This window comes from Mandrillus leucophaeus, unplaced genomic scaffold (genome assembly GCF_000951045.1).
Source record: "Mandrillus leucophaeus isolate KB7577 unplaced genomic scaffold, Mleu.le_1.0 Scaffold194, whole genome shotgun sequence".
Lineage (NCBI taxonomy): Eukaryota > Metazoa > Chordata > Mammalia > Primates > Cercopithecidae > Mandrillus > Mandrillus leucophaeus.
Window position 1 is genome coordinate 3532387 of NW_012101965.1, and position 20289 is coordinate 3552675.

Sequence of the window (20289 nt, forward strand, 5' to 3'; positions counted from 1 at the left end):
CATTCTGCCTTGATATCAGTGAGTTGTTTCTGTATCTGTCTCTTCTAACAGGCCATAATCTCCTTTATTCTGTCCCAGACAGAAAGCCCAATGCTATGCACTGAGTAAAGAAAACTAGAAATTTGAATTTTTTGTTTCCCTTTCTGAATATCTTAAATAAATAACCAGTAAATAGAGGTCTAAATTTCTTCTATTTCTAAGTTGGAAATAACACCTATTTGGTTGCTGCTTACTGTTTAGCATAAGAAGTTCAGTATTTGTACGTAACATTGAAACATCATTTTCTATTCTGTGACCTCCTAGTACGTTTCTAACAATTTTTGGAGGATTTGAGACATTTTCAAAAATTTTTCAAAACAAAATTTGTTTTGGTCCAATTTTGTCTATTTATATTCCCTCCCCATTTTCTTTCTAGGGGATAAGGGCCAAAGAAAGGAGAAGAGCTCTCAGAATTTCCAATTAGCACATTTAAGCAGTGAAAATGTATCAGACCTGACCAGAATACAATACATTGTACAATCAGGAACACAATTCCAATTAGTGGCAGATATAAAACCTCAGCTCTCAACGTGAAAATCAACCAGAATGGTGAGATTTGTACACATCCTTTTTCATGTATTACAGTCATTTGGTCAAACTTTTCAGTGTCAACGTTTTGAGATGGTTGTGAAAATGTATGTGTTTATTTTAAGAGAGAGACAGAGAAAGAGGTGGTAGAGAGGGTAGAAGAATCAGGTCTAGCTCATGCATGGGAATATAACTCAAACAAATCATGTTGAATATGCAGTGCTCAAGGATAGGGCCTAGAACATAGTAACTTAACCAACATGTGATAGAGATAATGTTTTTTGATATATGTCCATGTGCCATTTTCTTTTCTTTTGCACTCTCTTGTGCATATTTTCTGCTTCCTCCCCTCCAGAGGCATACATGGAAGATCATTTGGAATATTATAGCAAGAATGAGAAGAAAAGAAGGGAGTTGATATTCATTGTTTGGCCTTCGGAGTAACAGGTTTTTGGGGTTTGTTTTGTGTGTGAGTTTGCAGAAGGACAATAATCTTAACAGCTTGTCTTTGTGGAAAGATAAAAGGATTTTCTTTATTCTTTTATTAGATCCCTTTAATATGGTAAAAGGTGGGTCTGTAGATATGGGCACATTGAGGTTTCCTTCTGCTGGGAGGAAAGAGGATACGGCACAGGGTAAGGTCATGTCAAAGAGACAGCTGCAAAGTCTACTCCTGATACCCTGGGGAATTGCAGGGAAGAGTCATAGGCAGAGCTCAGTGGCACATGAACATGCCTTTGCTTCTCCCTCCGAGGCTGGCACCTCTCAGGCGTGTGCAGGATAAACATGGGATAGGTATGTGGGAACCCGAGGCACATATTCACCCAGATGCCAACTTGCAGAGGAGCAAAGAGTGGGAAGGTATTTATTCAGAAGAAGTAATCGAGAAGAGACTGACCACCATGTTGCTAACTAACAAGTTTAAATTTCCCTGTTCTCCATCAGGGTGACCTCAAGAGGATAATTTTCTTGGTTGAAGAGACTCAGGCTACATTTCATCACACATTGGAGGGCACAGATTTGAAATCTCTGTTACAAATGTTTTAAACAGTGACTGTTTCCTTCTCATTTCTGTATGTATTTTTGATTACACTTCTTATATTTGAATGTTTCTTTGTAGTGACCTTACCTGACTTCCTTTTCCTGGATGCTCTAGGCCTGGCTGTCTGCCTGTCCCTTCTTCTTTTCTTTCTAAATTGTTTTCTTCAGCAAACTATCCACTTCTTTGAATGAACGACTGTCACAGATCCTCTAAATGTACATGTCTTCAGGTGTTCTGAAGTGCTTGTTGCTTGTGTTTATAGTTTTATGTGAAATATTTGGGTGTCATCCAAGATTTAGAGAAGGAAGCAAGAAAGAGAATCTTTCTTTAGCTTTGGCTTTAATTCGAGGTTAAGAAACACTAAAATTCTAATTATTACATGACATGTGCCTTATTACCCTTGGTTATTTAATTTTCCTTTTTGATACGTTTATAGAAGATTTACATTCATTCCCATAATAGCTGTGATTTTATTTTACAATTTTCTGGCTCCCATACCTTTCAATTTCTACTACCACGTTCATGCAACTGCAACTCGGTCTCTCTTGAAATTTGTCCTTCTTTTCTCTCTAGTGATTTTATTTTTCTGTAGTAAGCTTGGCCCCTTGGACCCAAGGCCTTCCACAACTTTGTCAGCTTTGTCTTTGTCAGCCATGCCTTCCAACTGCGTACAAGGCTGACAAGTTTTCTCCTGTCACTCATGATGAGAACTGTGACCTACTCACTGGAGTACTCCCTCATAATTTGTGTGACAGCCGATGAAGTAACAAAATGCTCAGGACAGTGGCTTGGTTTATAAGCTTTAAAATATATGTCATATGGACTTTTTAGGTAATAAGAAGTGCTTAGAAGAAGGGGTCTCTAATAATTTTGTAGTTCAAGGAAATTTAAGACAAGTTCAAAGACACAAAACTCATTTCTTGGGGTGGTCTTTTGACGTTTTAGAGACTGAAGTCAATTCCAAAGAGAAATGTATGGAAAGGCAGAGAGGGGTAAACAGGAAAATGAAGTATGAAGTTCACACTGTGTGAATATCAAGACTACAGCATTGCATTAAATCACAAATGCCATGAGCTCTGCTTACTATTTCTAATATGATGAGATATACATATTATCAAGTGTACTAAAAATTAAAGAGTGGAAAAAATCAGATAGAAGACTGTACACAGTTTCAGTTACTTTTGTGAGTTAAAAAAAAAAAAAAACCTGAAGCTTTCAGACTTTTCACAATACAGCTACTAATTTTTTCTTTTTTTTTTTTGGAATTGGTCTGATGCAAAAGTCAATGCTTTTCTGTCTAGTTGAAGCAACCTAGTTTAAATTTTTTTTTTTTTTTTTTTTAAATAGGAAAGAAAAGAAAAAAGAAACTGTTTGCAGAGAACAAGCAGAGGGCTTAGGAATACCATCCTCCATTGAGCGCCAGCCCCTCAAAAGCTCATTTGTAGGGTTGGGTAAACACACACCTTCTGCACTCTATTTTTGAAATTATGTTCAGTAGTCTACAGACTGTTATCTGTAGAAGAAGCCGCTTTTGAAACTTCAGTTTATGTAAAGTGTTCCAAAATGCATGAACAGAGTAATTATTTTAAAAGTCTATAAATGCATGCATTTGCACTAAAATTTTGTAATTGTCAGTAAATTACAAGTTCTCTATATGAAGAGAGAATTGTCTCATATTAGTTTTGCACTTTTACCTTTTTTAATAGTTCTGAACTTCACTCTTGTGTATTCTTTTATTTTAAAAGCTATAATGACTAATCCTGATCTTCTGCTGGAATATGTTTAAATAGGATTCCATTAAAAACAAGAGCTAGAATTCATGTTTCTTGAGTAATCTGTCCCTAAAAAGATGTTCATTCATGCATCTGATGGCAATTTGTAAGCTGTTTTATTCCTTCTGATAATTTTATTTTTTTCACATATCAAAATGTATTGAGTGGCTGACATATGACAGATGTTAGGGAAAATACAAAGAAAATAGAATGTTCTCCAGACTCTCAAAGAGCTGGAATCTAGGAGCAGAGAAAGAAAATGTACACTAATTGTAACAAAATAAAGTGATTTGCCTGTTAGGTAAATACAAAGAAAGTTCTGTGAAACTTCAGAAGAGAAAGGCATATTTTCCTTCAGTAACCTCAGGAGGGATTCATGAAGGGGCTAGCATATGAGTGGGATATTAAGGAATGGGGGAAATTAGGGACATGGAGCAAAGTCATTTTAAGCATTGAGAACAATGAGCAAAAAGCAAGTAGGAAGCTGTGGGAGACGTGTCTTGTCTGGGTGGAATATGAGTACTCAGAGGGCAATAATGACAATTAAGACTGGAAAAGTGAGCTAGTGCCAGATGGAGAACTTTGAATGCAAGAGGAAAGAATTTGGATTTTCTCTGTAGACATTAGAGAATTATTAAAGGATTTTCAAGAAGGGTTGAGACATATCTTGATTCTTCTTTTAACACTGTTGATCTAAATCACAGAATAGAATGACAATGGATAGAGAGAGTTGGAGGCTATTGCAAGATTATAGACAAAACTACATGAGGTTTGACCAAGGGCCATGCAACTGAACAGAGAAAAGATAATGAATGAGAGAAGTTGTTGAGAAAATAACACCAACACCAATAATTATGAAAGTTTACATTTACTGAGAGTGTGTTGGAACTTAGGTTCTATTCTAGGCATTTTTTTTTTTTGCTATTATGTCATTTAATCCTGACAACAACCTTATGCAAAGGTGCTATTATTTATTCTCTTTTTATATAAGAAGAAACAGAGGCACCGAGAGGTGAAGTACCCACCCACGGTCACATAGTTCAGTAATAGAGATGCAGAATTTAAAACTTTTAAAATCTCAACACTGCAGCCACACTCTGACACCCTTAGCCTCTCTTATGGACTTAGAACTAGTGGGAATTGGGGAGCTGGAGTTAGCAGTTTTGAACCTGGGTTTCTGTGATTCATGAAAATAAGTCAGGTGAAGGAGAAGGTTCAGTTCAAAGTGGATGATGTACTCCAGCATTGACTCAATTTGCATTCACATTTAAAAGATGGATTAAATTATTAATGATTATTATCTAGCATCACTATGGAGTGAAAACAGGCTGCTAAAAGCAGTAGTTTTAGAAAAATGTTATGAGTTAATACTTATCTACCATTGAGACTAATCGATTTCTTTGCTCAAAGCAATTTGTCCTGCTTTGAATGAAATCATTAGAACCAATGAGTATTTGAAAGTATGTATAAATTTGTACAAGTGTTTTTGAATTTTACCAGTTTTACAGCCAGTAGTTTGAGTTGACGGGTTTAAACTAACAAGTGCTTATTTTCACACTGTAGTTGTAGACAGACCTCTGATTCATAAATCCATAATTGTTCTTTTATTAAGCTTTTGATTCATCTCTGAGTCCCTGGTGCCTACTACAGTGCCTGGCATACACTAAGCATCCCATAAATGTTTCTTGATTATAATGATCGAAATGTTCATTCTTCAACATATTTGATTTATATCATGCTTGATACTTGAGGCATTTTGAAATAGTAGTTTAAATGTTAATTTGAATTGTAGAGTACTGGAATCAGAGAACGGTTTTGGAGATTTTCTTCTCTGAAATTGTTTGATATTCAGGCCTGAGCATAAAGCAAATTTCTGATTTTGTATTCTCCTTGAAAGGCAGGAGACATTACAATGGCTATGGGGAAAATGAGTTTCTTTCTTTGAGGGATTTGTGTGTATTTATATTTTCCTAGAACCAAAGTTTATTGAAATGGGAACAAGCTTGATAAATAAGTAAACTATAATGCAAAATTTAGATCAGAGACACCGAAATGAAAGGTAAGTTTCACAGTTGCAGAGTTTACAGTTATTTGGTTGAATTCCAAAATCAAATTATTTATTCAACTAAGAACAAGTCCTGCTAAGGGATATCTAGTCTTAAACAGGTTGCTGACTAGAATTGTAATTAGCATCTTTGTCCTCACAGCATCTGAGAAGCCACTTATTTTCTATCCTTGTCCCTCTCCCCACTCCCCACATGGGTGCATGCTCTCACTGCAATGGTATAAGCTGACTTTCTATTGATAATAGTTGGGGATCTTTCCCTGGATATTTGCAGTATTTGAAGCTTGGATCTAAGACTAAAGCCCACAGAGTAAGTGGAAAATGTATATGAGACACAATCCTTTGACTTGTTCTGCATGGTAACACTGTTTTTCTGGTTTGGCCAAGGTTTATATCACATCATGAGTTCTCATTTTGCCCCATCTACAAAAAAATCAATAAAGCCATGTCTTGATTTAAATTTAAATTTCTATTACCCAGCATGTACCCTGACCACATGAGTTTTGTGGACCAGAGTTGGGCAATTGAAATGCTGGTCTGGTTCTGATACACTTTCAATGTGTGACCCTGAATGCCTTATTGAGTCTCTCTGAACCATTTACCTCACCTCCAAATACAAGGGTTAACTAGATAATTAGATAATCCTTTCTTTGCTTCATATAGGGAAAAAGATGTGAGAATTAAGGCAATTACATAATTGGGTACAGTTCAAAGAACAGAATTGACACTTGGACCTCAAGCATGCTGATAACTTCCAGAGCCCCTCGCTAGGGTTAACAGTGCCTTGGCCAATGCCCAGCTTTAGGGGCACTCTCAGATGCATGGACCCTAACATGTGAAGGTGACAAGCTCCTGTTCCTTCCTTCGATCATCTCCCATTCCCTCCTACAGTCTATTGCTTTGGACAGCCACCCGACAGTCTGCAGAGCATATGAGTCTGAAGATGGCAGAAGATGTTTCTATGTATCACCGTCTCTCCGGCACTCCCCCATGCTCTGCAGGGGACTATTCTTTCCATTCCATACTCCCAATTGAGCATATTTCACCTTAAAATCTCTCATGAACACATATTTATGTTCCCATATTTTTTTTATTCTCTCCTCTTATTACCTTAGCCAAATCTCAAAACATTTTTCTACTTCACTTGTGAGAAACAAAGTTCCAGTCTTGTTGAAGAAGTGTGCATAAAAATAATGATGTCCTTTGCTAAGGAAAAGAAACACTGGGACTTTTAAGGTTCCATTAAACACATTAAGAACCAGTAACCCTCATCTTTAAAGTCCTCTAAAGTAACTGTTGGTTTGATTCAGAATTTCTGCAATTTCATGGTTTAAAAAATTTTAAATCAATTCGTTATCACAAGCAGTCAAAATATACACAGAATGTTATAACATTTAATTTTCCTGTTTTTAGTTACTAGCACAGCAAAAATATTGTGGGCTATAAATGTAAAATGTTAAATAACTACAGGTAAAGAAAGCAAAGAGGAGGGAATAGATAACCACTGGGGGAGATGGGAGGCCGTTGGAGATCAGGAAAGGCATTAAAGAGAGAGATGCTTGACCTGGGCTTTGTTGTTTGAATAGAAAATTTTCAGTTGACTGAGCCAAAGAAAAAACATTTCAAGCATAAAGCAAGGCTCACTTGATGCATAGCCAGTTGCTTAAAAGGATTGTGAAAGTATAAACTGAGGAGACTGAGGCAAGGATGAAATGAGACAGAGAGAGAGAGAGAGAAGAGAGAGAGCACACTATGTGTCTTGGTGTTTTTTGAAGAGCTTTCTATCATAAACCTCTGCCTCTGTGCATGAACTGAAAACAGCTTAAATCACCACTTTCTAAAAACAAACAAAAAAAATGCCAGAAGTTTTGAAATAGTCTTTAAGTGTTCCTGAGGGCCCCATTATTGTGCTGCTGTGGTGAAAATGGTGCAGCTGAAGACACCTGATGCTCGGAGCAAATGCAGCATCAGGGATAGGATGAGTGAGGAAGAAGGTAAGAGACAGTTTGGAAAGTGAAGCGACTCATCTTTGGAGTTGCATCCTGTGACCTTCTACCGCATAGACAGATGATGATGATAAGGTTTCATGACCATTCCAGTAGGGATGAGCCCTCATCTCCCTGAGAGTGAGCAGGCGCAGGAGGAAGGACAGGAGGCAAACACACATCCTTTGGAAAGGTGTTATAGAGCCTGTAGGCAGGCAGGCAGGCAACCTCGACAGCAGACCAGGGTGCAGCTCCCCTGGGAATCCAAGTGGCTTCAGAGACAGTTTCCACTGAAGGTGAGGCAGTGGTAGAGAGGTATAGTAAGACTCAACAAGCCCTGCTTTGTGATGTCCAGAAAAATGTGTATTTTAAATAGTAAGAAGCTACAGGAGTTCTACTTTTTCTCCAGAGTGCTTTTTCAGGAATTAGATGCTCATTAATATAGAATATAAGTAATAACGTACACCTATCTCCACAGACATGCTAACAATTGTTGAATTAGATAGTTTTATCAAAGGGCACAGTTTGAAATATGAATTTTAATCATTTAATTGACTAAAACAAACCTAAAGTGCTAAGAGTTGAAGTGTCAGAGTAAAATTTTCTGCCCAGGTGGGTTTTTCCATTTTTCTTGCCCTACTCACATGCAATACTGGTTTAGTGTTACCTCATTTCTTCTGACCAAGACCCATCTCCCTGGGCATCCTTCTCCCAATTGCCACATAAACCTCAGTTTTATTGGTTTCCTTCACTTTCCTGTGTACTCAAGGACTCATTGTTTACTGGAGGCCAACCCTGTTTTTTTCTCCCTTTTAAGTCTTTCCTTTTCCCAGAGTATTAACTTCTTAATAATATTCTTTATAAAGTCACAACTTAAAAAAAAGTTCCTGGCATAAATAATTAAAATCAAAACTAGCCAGATTTTTATTTCCTACTCTGTTTCCATGAGAAAGGGAGAGGTAATTTTTGGTGTATCTTTTCCATCTACCCCATCCCTCACCGCCAATGGCACGCCAGGATTCCACTGCACCGGGCTAGCCAAGACTTCAGATGCATAAACACACACTCATGTTCTTTCTTCTGAAGTGAACCCACCACTTTCCAAATATCTAGCAACATACTCCTCAAAGAAAGAGAGTGCCCTGTAGTCAGCTGTGGCTTTCTTAGTTTACAAAGCCCCTTGGGATCCTTCCCAGGCATGCTGGGAGTCTTGGTGGTGGCTGCATCCACTGTCAGAAACACAGTGAAGTTCTCCACAACCGTCCGAAACACAGCACATTCTTATGACATGACAAAGTGTGAGTGAGTTGATATCAATAAAGGTGTTTATATTACTGACATTTGTCAAAGGGGAAACCAAGTCAAGAAAGTTTACCAACTTGCCCAGGACATAAAAAGCTTGCATGCCAGACTCAGTGCTGGGAACATAATACATGCTGTAAATGGCATAGCTAAAAATTGGAAAATGTATTTTACTTTATATAAAAAATGATAAAAAGCAACCTGAGGAGAATATTCTTTTAGGGATATTTCTAACTTGTTGACAAGAAATGTTAGAGTCAGGATGGCCATTAAACAGCATCCAATTCCACCCCCTCCTTGGTGGGGACTGAAACTCAGGAAATTTGACTTGTGCAAGCCCACAGGGCAAGCGTATGTCAAGCTGAGTCCGGGACCCAGGTTTCTTGATTTCCAGTCCAATGCTCCTCCTACTAAATCACTCTTAATTTCAAGATGCATTTCTATCAGAGCAGATATTTGGAAGTCACAGCCCTCGGACCCTATGCTACACAGTTCATCTTCCTCCTTATGGCTTGGACTCTCCAAAGAAGGGGAGTTAGTTATCAGACTTGGTCCTGTGACCTGTTACACCCCATGGTCAATTTACCTGGAAAGCTGCGGAGAGCATCTTCATTTTCCAGAATGCCTCTCTGTTTGGTCGCCTGCAGCTCACTTTTGGATTTCCAAACCAGCTTTACCATCCTGATCATCTCTGGCAAGTCCCAGGGCAGCGGCCCCTGCTGGCACCCCGGCCGGCTTCCCGGGGAGGAGGGCAGCACACCTTCTGGGCCTGTCCACCTCCTGCCTAGCTCTGCTGGGTGGAAATAGCGCTCTAGCACAGGCATTCTGTCTTGTGCCCCAGAAGAGGAGGCAGTGGTGCTGCTGCTGCTGCTGCTGCTGCTGCTGTTGCTGCTGCTGTTGCTGCTGCTGCTGCTGCTGCTGCTGCTACCACAGGGGAAATTCTTCCCAGGCAGGGAAAGGCGAACCTCCGTAAGATCCTTTCCAGCTTCGGAAAGACAAGACTCCTCCAGTCTGGCACAGCCTCCCTGTCTCCTCAGGCCCTCCACAAACACTGCCGAGGAGAGCGACTCACTTCCCTAGGTTTCTCACTGGTGAGAAACTGTTACTGTACTCCTTCCTTAGAGATAGAATGCATTTTTTTTCCCCTCCTCTCTCTGGCACTGAGTTCACAGCACTTAATTAATCCCAGGCTACAGCTGGAACGACAGCAGGGAGGAAAAAAAAAAAGCCATGGACGTTCTAGCATTTGCTTTTCCTCTTCTTTCTTCTGATTTATTTGTTCTCAATTCTCTTTTGGTGCTTGTCAAAGTTTGTCCACTCTTAGCTCTTTGTTGGCTTAGCTCTTAAGGACTTCAGGCAAAGAAGTGGGGCTTCCCCTTTGCTAACCTCACAGAGGGGTTCCCCCCTTGCCGGAGGCCAGTTATCTGGAGGTGTCAGGTGAGTAGTCACCCCTGTGGTGCAGACTCAGGCCCTGCAAGCCCCCAGGAGATCTCCAAAAAAACAGAAGCTGAGCGTCTGCAGAACCAATCTGCGGCTGCTTCTCCCTGGAGGGCCTGATGGGGGTTGGGGGGCACGTTGCCCAGTCACTGAGACCAGTGCTGGGATGGGCTGGGTTGATCCTCAGTGCCTCAGTTTGATCACTCTCGCTCTTTCTCCACATCCCTCCCCCTTGTGTCATTTGGTTCTCAGCAAACCTAACTGGGTTATGACCTATTGGTCAAATCCCTTCATAACCTCAGCTGCCCTTCAGCTGGAAGGGAAATAACACTGAATCACATTCCACAGTTAACTCCAAAAGATGAGAATTCGGGAAGGATCAAGATCCTCATGCAAACGGGCAGTGGCCTGCATAGCCTGGACATGTGGCTCAGGACCGTTCAAAACCCATTTTCAAAGGAACAATCATTTTAAAGGATGTTCACAGGGGACATAAATGGCAGTGAAAGAAAGAAAAGAATGTTAACGATTCACCTTCTGGAGGGAGAGCACTTCTGACTTATTATGTGGGCCACTGACTACTGTGTCCCCGACCTGAGAGTGGTTGAATTGAGGGCAACCTCAACCGTGGGCCATGCCTCTTGTTCTTAGTCTCAGAGATGGAGGCGCTAACCCTGAAAGTAAGAACCAATTCAACAAAAGGCAATGCCCCCTGTAGCTTATGTGAAAGGCCTTGGACAGAAACAAAAGTGGGGTAGTATTGTATTTGGCACTTTTGCCAGCAAATTGGTTTGTAGGAACAATTTGAACTTGTACATTCAAGTGAATAGTCCCTGTTTTCTGGAAGAACATTGTAACAATCCCGTCTTCCTCTCCTCTTCATGTCTCCACATTGCAAAGTGCTTTATTTTGCTTGGCATGCCATTTTGCTGATGTATAATCTGTTGCTTCTGCTCTACATTCCTTTCAAGGCTGGTTTATCACACAATTATTTGATATTTCTTCATGGGAGAGAGGAGGAAACTTGGGGAAGAGGAGAAAGATTATTGTAGAGTGTGTTTTATTTTCATTGCTCCCACCTCTTTTTTTTTTTTTTTTAAGTTGAAACCAGCAAAGACAACTGTAATTTTATTGTTGTTTTATTATTTCTCTAAATCCGTGGTGAATAAGTTTAGTTTTCCATACTGGATCAGGTGAATTTTCTTTTTTCTGGATGGAAAAGTATACTGGCAAACCTACTTTCCTTCCTAACAGGTGAAGAAGGGTCAAGAGGGTATAAAACAATAATAAAGACATTGAAGACACTGCTTTTGGTGAATTTCATTATTAAAATATTGATCTAGCGGCTCTTTCTATAACAACTAGATATTCATACAACACAATTCGGGCATAATCAGTGGTCTACTTCATTAGGAAGATGTGTTCTTCCTTATTTCCCTCTCTGATAAGAGATGAAAGGATTTAAGTATCAGTTCCACACTTCCACCACTTTGACAGCCTGTCCAGTCCTTATCTTACCCTTCCATCAGGCTGGGGGCATCAAGGCTCTCTAGGATTGAGATGATTTTGTTTAATAATCACATGTAGACTGTTTCACTTTATTATCATATTTCCTGAATAATGTCTTAAACTCACTCCTCAGTCACAAACTTCCTTGACATAACAACTGAAGAGTTTCCTAAGTGTTTGACTATTTTTATTTTTGTTCAGTTATTTTGCAATAGCACTTAGCATCAGGATATCCTGACCCTTGGAACAAAGGGGTTAAGAACAAAGAAAACAAATATATGATATAATATATCACATACACTAATGTACTAAGAACATAACACTTCATTGTTCATTTCTTCAAGAATGACTTTTAAAAAATTCCAAGGATATACATTTCCATTGTATCCTCTGTACTGTTTTACCTAGTTCCTTGTAAAAATATCTTACAGAAATTACAAAATGTTGGATCACTGAGCATGAATACTTCCTAGTGGAGATGAGTCAGGGCCAAGCAATCACCATTTCACATTTTCATTCCCAAGGAGGAATCTACTTCATTTGAAGGTTTGAAAATTGGAAATATTTGCACAATTAAAAAAAAAAGTTCCCCCAATATGGGATTATTTTCATCTTGGAGTAGAAGGGCAAAAATACCACAAGAAAGGTTGTTCTCATGGTATTTCTGGCTCACATAGAAACAGGAAGTACAGGAAATCTTGCGAGAAAGCTTGGCTCGGAAATTTTTGGCTCAACTGCAGGTTCAAGAGATTGGGACAAACTGATGCGAGGCTAATGCTTGTTGGACTAAAACTCTCTACCATGTGAATTATCTGAAAGGTGCTTTTGTTACATTTTGTAGCTAGCATCTCATAGGCTGTGATCTCTTTTGTTTTTCAGATAGTTACTTTAGAAGAGCATGCCTGTAAACCTGTAATTTTCACTACTCAGTGGACATCATTCACCTTGATATGGTATCTGCAGACAGAAGTTTGGATCACTGAGGGTGGGGTTGCTACGTGATCAAAGGAATCATGGAAGAGAGAAGACCCACAGGTAACTTGTGAGGATTCTTACGCATGCTAATATCAGTAATTAATGGGCTGCAGACAGGACATTTTAAGATAGACTTTCAAAATAACCAAGTTCTTTCTCAGGCCTTGTGAATCAACTCAACATAATGAGAACTAACAGGCGAAACAGCTTGTTCCAATGGACAATGGACACCTAATTGTAGCAAAAAGACTTTGCTATTCCTGGAAGTACTGCTACTTGTTGAGGGTGTGATGGCTTCAAGGTTACTTTGAGGAGTTGGGGTGCCGGCTGCATGGGCCCTGAGGGCCCAGAGTCCCAGAGGGGCGGTCGAACTGCACTCCAAGGCGTCTGGAGGTGATGTTCTTACTGACAACTAGGAGGTTACTGGGTTGGAGAGGGACGTCATAATGGCTGCACAGAAGGGATGGACCCATACAATATACTACCCCCAAAGGCAGCTTCAGGTACCAAAGAGGACCTTAATTTAGCCCCCGTCCTTCACCAGCAGTGGGCAGCATCTGTGAAGAGAATAGCGCCATCATCTGGTTTTGGCTGGACAAAGGTGAGGCCCGGTGATGCCCTGACTGTGGCAACTATTACAAGCTGCCTCACCAGCTGGCCCGCTGAGCCTCTGCACTAAGTTACTCCAAATGTGCTATAAAGTTTCTTCTTTTTGACAAAAACTAGCCATTGCATTGGCTCCTTCTTCCAAAAACTAAAAATAAAAAGACTTTGCTCTGTGGTTGGAGCTATAAAGGAATTGATAACCCCAATACTAAAGTATACAACCAAGAAAAGTGTCAAAAATATAGTTGATTTAGAATGTGGACTTTGAAGAATTTTTGGTGTTCTGAGGGCTATGTAAAAGTCTTGTAGACTACGGGTGCTCTAGTCACTAGGCAGATAAGCATTTATTACACATGATTTGTAAAATAAGGCATTTATAATGTTAAATATTTCTAACAATTCTAGAGAATGTACCTTTTTTAAAAAATGGAAACTTAGAAACATGTATCCTTGTCATTTTCTTTCACTTTCAGTCTATTAATAGATTCTTACAAAACAAAAAGTTTAATAAAAATCTTCTCACTCAGATATTTTGGAATTGTTTTATACTCTTATTGACCCTCATCTGTGGCCTATCTTTTAGAAAAAAAATGCAAACTATGGAAGGAGTTTATTTATTTTATCCTGAACTTTCCTCTCCATCAGTTCAAGCATGGATGTGTAAACACACACACACACACACACACACACGACCAGTCTGCTTTTACAAATGCAATTCAAAAAAAAAAATTCAAAATGAGCAGGGAAGGAAAAACAGGTCTTTCAACTTGGTTCTATACAGTCTAAGTAGAAGAAGTGCAAACAATTTAGGAGACCTAGAAATGTATAACTCTGACCTTAGCTAATCTCAAGAAATAATGCCAGCAAGTAGGAAAAACAACTTAGTCTACAGACCGACCCTAGAAGGCAGCACATATTTCCATTGTCATGGGGGAAAGGGGGAAAGCATGTGGGGCAAGATGAGGAAAGACAGGTGGGGTGAAGTAGGAGGGGTGTCTCAACCATACCCAATCATTCTCTTGTTCGCTCTGCAAATGAATATCAACTGCCGGAGAAACAGCAGAAGGGAAAACCTTCTGTGCTAGCCTTTGGGTCCTTTTTCAGGTACTGGGGACCTGCCTGGCCTCTTTTGCCTTAATTCTGGTTTTCAGTGTGAGTGACCTCTGCCTCTTTACTTATTCATTTATTTTTGTACGTTTTAAGAGAGAAACTAAGATTTCAGCTAACATCACACTCTATCCTGGCTGTTAAAGATCTCAACTAATGCTAATGCTAAGTTTACTGTCTCTGTGAATTTCCCAACAAAAATGGGCCCAGTCAGACAAAGGTTGAGAACAACATGGAAGGAAGACTTGATTTTCTCTACTCAGCTCCTGCCTGCTGATGAATACAGCCTCCTATTCTGTCCCACTACTGAACATCTGACACTTTGGTGTGTGCCCCTGGCACCCTCTGACTATAGCCTTTCTAGGATTTCAGGACTTATTTCTGATTGTGAAAGATCATAGTGGTGGTAGAGTACACTTTTCAGAATTTCACATTCGAGCGTGTCAACTTCTTAGAAAACAGCTACAACAAGGAAATCTCTAAAGTAACTCTCGGAGACTACTTATCTGAGAGTTACAAAAACTGGGTTTTGATCTATACTCACCACAGAGCTTTGCCCCAAATTTGGGGCCTTATCTATAAACGGGTATGATGGCAATAAACATTTTATCCATCACACTGGGATCCTGAAAGGATTAAATAAGACTAGAATGTCAGTTATTTTTAAACTGTAATATGCTATAAAAATTTAATATTGTTATTTTTAAGCTATATGATACCATAGTTGACAAGTTCATTAAACACAGATTTTGGCTATCCTTTCCTGGAATCTGTTAGAAAGCTGGAAAGTCAAGCCCTTCTACCCTTGAAGTAGGTCTTACTTCGGAAATTTGGGTTCCCCAGTGAGAATGCAGGCGTAAAGGAAATCAAAAGCAGGGCTGTTGGATAAAGGGTATTGGGGAGTGACCTGTGGCAGAAGACAGTAAGAGATTTGATGGTAGCAAGGTCTTTAAGGTAGGCCTGGTGAAAGTATGAATGAGAATAGACAGATACAGAACAATGTATGTGACTCATAAGATAAATATTCTTTGTAAGTGCATTTTGGAGGGATGAAAGCCCAGGAATCATGTCTAGGGTCTCATCCTGCATGATCTTTACCATGTACTATTTAGTGCTCTAGTTAATGCTGTATAGCTTCTCTTAATAGGGAATTTTGTTTTTAGTCCAAAGCGACTAAACACAAAATGCGTTTGATGTTCATGAGCTGTGCAGCTTTGTGTCATATGCTGTGGTAGTGAACATGTGTCTTCAGGCCCCCTACTGGTCTCATTTCCCTAGACAAACTGATGAGGGCCTCAATGTTTTGTTTGGGGCCTTTATTTCTCAAACATTTTTATAACTTTGATTGCTCCTAACTGATTTCTGTTTAATTTGTAAGTGTGCTTACAAGAAATGTAGTGTGCAGAATCAAATGTGATATTTAAAAAGTGGCCTGTACAAAGTCTGAAATATGTTGATTTTTTTTTAAAAAAAATAAATGAGATGCATAAATTTTGAAAGCTCTCAAGAATTCAACCAGGTTAAGAAGATCTCAAGGAGACTGGAGGACAGATTATCCAAACATTCTCAAAAAACTGCTGGAAAATGCCTGAGTGAGGGTTCTTTTCTCTTAATCTAATAAAAATAAAGTAGGCCACTAATAAGATATAGAAAGATTTTTTATATAAATGAAATAAAAGGAAAGTGAGAAAATTATGAGGAATCAAGCCTTCTAACAAGATTCCTTTTTGTCCTTGACATTCATTTAGGTTCATATTTATGTAGTTCAAAGTTAATTTGGAAGAAGGAAATTTCAACTGCTCCATGTGTATTGCGTGTGATCCTGCTGCCTCTTCCACTTAATTTTTATTTCCCCTTTTTCACTTATTACCTCCTGGTAATTATGAATTACACAGAACAGCTATGCCAAATGGTATCTCCTAGAGGCTATTCTAGATCAAGGCTTCTTAAATATTAATGTGCATTTGAATAACCTGGAGATCCCATTAAAATGCAGATTTCTGATTCCAGAAGTCTGGCAGGGACCTGAGACTCTGCATTTCTAACAAGTTTCCTAGGGATGTCAAGGTTGTTGGTCATGATCACACTCTGAGTAGCAAGGCTAGAGTATAACTATGTGGCAACAATTTTATGCCTGTTCCATATTAGTTATTTATGAAAGAAAATGCAGCAATCATCCCAGTCTTTCCAGATACACCTATTAGGACTTCTAAAAACAATCATGCTGGTGCAGGCCAAATACTCTCAATGGAAAGAAGCAACCAGAACTGCTATGTAAGAACAAGTGCTGTATCCAGGGACATTGAACCACAGCTTGTCAATTTTGTTTTTTTCTTTTTTTCCCCTTATGGGTTAACTGTAAAGATAAGGTTGACTATCAACTGTAAGCCCATGCAATAAATATATGCAATGGAATCTTAAATAATTTCATAAACAAATACTATTTTTGACAGTCTTTTCTCATCAAATGTCAAGTGCAATTTAGTTAGGCCAGTTTCTCCATGACTCCTTCTTTCCAGCATTTTGTTGCACCCCTCCCGCTATTTTCAGAATGGTTGGAATACAGGCAAGGCTCTGAGTCTTTGATCTCCATCATCAGGGATACTTTCAGCAAGACCTGCTCTTTCATTTGGTTTATTAAAGATTTATGTAAAGTGGTCTTCCCATGAAGCCTGGTAATCTTTCCCACTGTGATATTCCAGGCATGAATGAATGGTGACCAGATGATTCCTCAAAGAAATAAAGATGGAAAAAAAAGGAAGCAGGCATTAATGGTGCTGTAGCCAGTGGCGAATGGTGCTGCTGATTCAGAGAAATCTACAGCAATGTCAGTCTCAGCGAAACACACACACACAACACACACAACACAAAGGTTGAATCAAGTAAACTTTGCAATAGGCTGCATTCTTTAACAGGTATCACCTGGAATTCATACAGCTGTAGGCACGGTATTCGTGGGAAAACAATGCCAGAAGGAAGAGACATGTGAAATCAGCTGGAAGACCAGGGTAACTAAGAGCGTGGGTCTAGAACATTACCAGATTTATATGATTAAAAATTTGTACAGTTAACTAAACAAGAACGCTTAGAATAAATGAAAGCATCTGCTGGTAATTGGAAACACAGTTCACTGTATTATTTTTTCCATTGTCTTTCCTGATTCTTTCTAAGGCTAAGTGCTTTGCTATGGTTATGAACACCAATATTTCCTGATATATATAATCCAGGGGAGTAACTAAATAATGAGAAAGAGAAAGTTGGAAGATACTGTATTAAAAACTAGTATACAGAATGTTTTATTATTTCTGGTAATTTTATGAGTTTTTTTCCCCTGGTAATGGCAGGAGAATTAAGAGTGAAAATTAAAGGGGTGGCCATTTAACATATAGTACGTAGACAACACATTCTTTGCATGGTACAGTACAGGGATTCCTACTGAACCCTTTTTGTTTGATATGCAGTGTTGCTAGAAGAATTATTGCACCACAATCAAGGAAAAAAAGCCCAGCACACTAGAACATTTTACAACTTTGACATGTGTATAAGATCTTTATTATCAAAAGATTTTCTAAGAATTTCACTCTGGTAATTTTTTTTCATCACACATCGAAATTTTAACCACATTTTTCTCCTTCTATTTTGAAAATTACTTTAAAATGATTGTGTGTCTTTCTATTTATAGGATATGCATACTAACTGATCCTCCTCTATTTGCTTATTTGGACTTTGGGGTTTATCTAGTCTTTGTCCTCCATGATCTTCCTGGACCTATTTTGTGGTCTGCTGGTAAGATTTCTTGCATTCCGTGTTTTCTGAGACATCTTTGCATTTGACTTTAACATTCTTTTGTCCACTTAGGTGCAAGGTAAAATACACCCGTCTTTGACTTGCAGATGTTCATATACCTTGCTGATTTTATGTTTGCGTGTCTCAATTAGAATATCAAGGGTCAACTTCAAACCGCAGATAACTGGGCTTTTAATAAATGCCTTTTAAATGCTGTTATTACTTTTTTTTCCTGCTTTCAAACTTTGAGGAGGCAATTGATGAGGCTACTATTGTGTTTTTCAAGTCTCTCATTAATCATTGAAAGTTTCAGTTAAGCCTTATTTACCTTTAAAAGTTATGATATTCTGGATTGAACATAATTTATAATCATGTCATTTTCAAATACGTAACATGAAAAGTAATGGCAACATTAATACTAATTTGATGCAAAGGTAATTATTACCTATAAAAATAGTTCAAACCCCTTTCTTGAGCATTTGGCACTTTCAAAAATAGGCTCCCACTCACCTAGTCCTGTAAACACATTCAAACTTACATTGAATATGGAAAATTTCTGTGGAAGTCATATTGTTGCACAAACATGTCAGACGCATCTGACATGTATGGTAGGCCGAATAATGGCCTTCCACAGGTGCCCACATTCTAGTCCTCGGAACCTGTGAATATGTTAGGTTACACGGCAAAGGAGATTAGGGTAGAAGATGGAGTTAAGATTGCTAATCAGCCATCATTAAAATACAGAGAATATCTGGATTATCTGGACGAGACCAAAATAATCACAAGTGTCCTTAAATGTGGAAGAGGGAGGCAGAAGTGTCAGCGTCAGAGTGATATGATGTGAGAAAGAGTCAGCTGGTCATTGGTGACTCTGAAGATGGAAAGGGGCCTTGGACCAAGGAATGGGAGGAGACTCTCAAAGATAAAAAAGGCAGGAAAACAGATTATCCCTTAGAGCCTCCAGAAAGAAATACAGACCTGTAGACACCTTAACTTTAGCCCAGTGGAATCCATTTCATACTTCTGACCTCCAAAACTGTAAGATAATGAATTTGTGTTGTTTTAAGACTCTAAATGTGTAATGATTTGTTCTAACAGCAATAGGAAACGAATATATTATGTTATTGCTCACATGGTCCTTCTTCTTGGGAAAGATTTTTCTATTGTCTAATCCAAATAAAATTCCATGTTTTTTCATGAAGTCTTTGTGCCCCACCTTAAAGCTGACTCTTCTATTTAAACAAAGCAGCACCTCTTATCCATTTTGGTTATCTGGGACGTAACTTCACTTACGTCACTACTTGCCTTTGATGCTCTGGCCCGTCTTTTAGTTTGGATTGCAGAGGCCATTGAACCATACTTTGTAACTTAAAATCTCACTGCTGCACCTTTCATTCATTCATTAATTCATTTAACATGCATTTATTGAGTGGTGAATTGTGTCTGCCCTATGCTAAGTGCTTGACATGCAAAAACATGCTCCCTTCCCTTAAAATTGTTTACAAGTTTGGTGGAGAGACAGACACATGTACAACTAACTATAAACCACGGTGAACTATAGTGCTGTAATATAAATATGGATGCAATAGATCCAAATTAGTTTTTGTTATTAAAAATGACAGGTTGGGCGTGGTGGCTCACACTTGTAATCTCGGCACTTCGGGAGGCCGAGGCAGGTGGATCACCTGAGGTCAGGAGTTTAAGACCAGCCTGGAAAACATAGTGAAAACCCGTCTCTACTAAAAATGTAAAAATTAGCCAGGCAGGGTGGTGCATGCCTGCAGTCCCAGCTACTCGGGAGGCTGAGGCAGGAGACTCACTTGAACCTGGGAGGTGGAGGTTGCAGTGAGCCAAGATAGCACCACTATACTTCAGCCTGGGTGACAGAGCAAGACTCTGTCTCAAAATAAATAAATAAATATTTAAAAATGAGAACCAATTTTCTTCATTAATTCTTTTTTAATGTCTTGACAACTAAAACACTGTCTTAGAAATTTCTACTTCACATTTTAAAAAAATAGAAATTATATGATATGGAGTTTGTTCATAGCCAGGAAAACATGGGTGATTAATTATGTTTTTGCTGATTATTTTTTATTTTATTGAATTTTTAAAAGCTTAGCTCTAGTGATTGTC

At 38.8% G+C, this 20289-nt stretch overlaps 1 protein-coding gene across 3 annotated transcripts in view; it reads right to left on the reverse strand.

Moving 5' to 3' along the window:
• Positions 1-20289, reverse strand: part of PDE7B (phosphodiesterase 7B) — a 341149-nt gene that overhangs the window by 136805 nt on the left and 184055 nt on the right. Inside the window, exon 1 of one of the 3 annotated variants that reach the window (XM_011978438.1) lies at positions 9320-10370. The exons of the other annotated variants lie outside the window; for them this stretch is intronic. Within the exon in view, the coding sequence (XP_011833828.1) occupies positions 9320-9557 (238 nt within the window). The 5' untranslated portion in view covers positions 9558-10370. Of the gene's footprint in view, positions 1-9319; positions 10371-20289 lie in introns of those variants that run through there. 3 annotated transcript variants of the gene reach the window in all.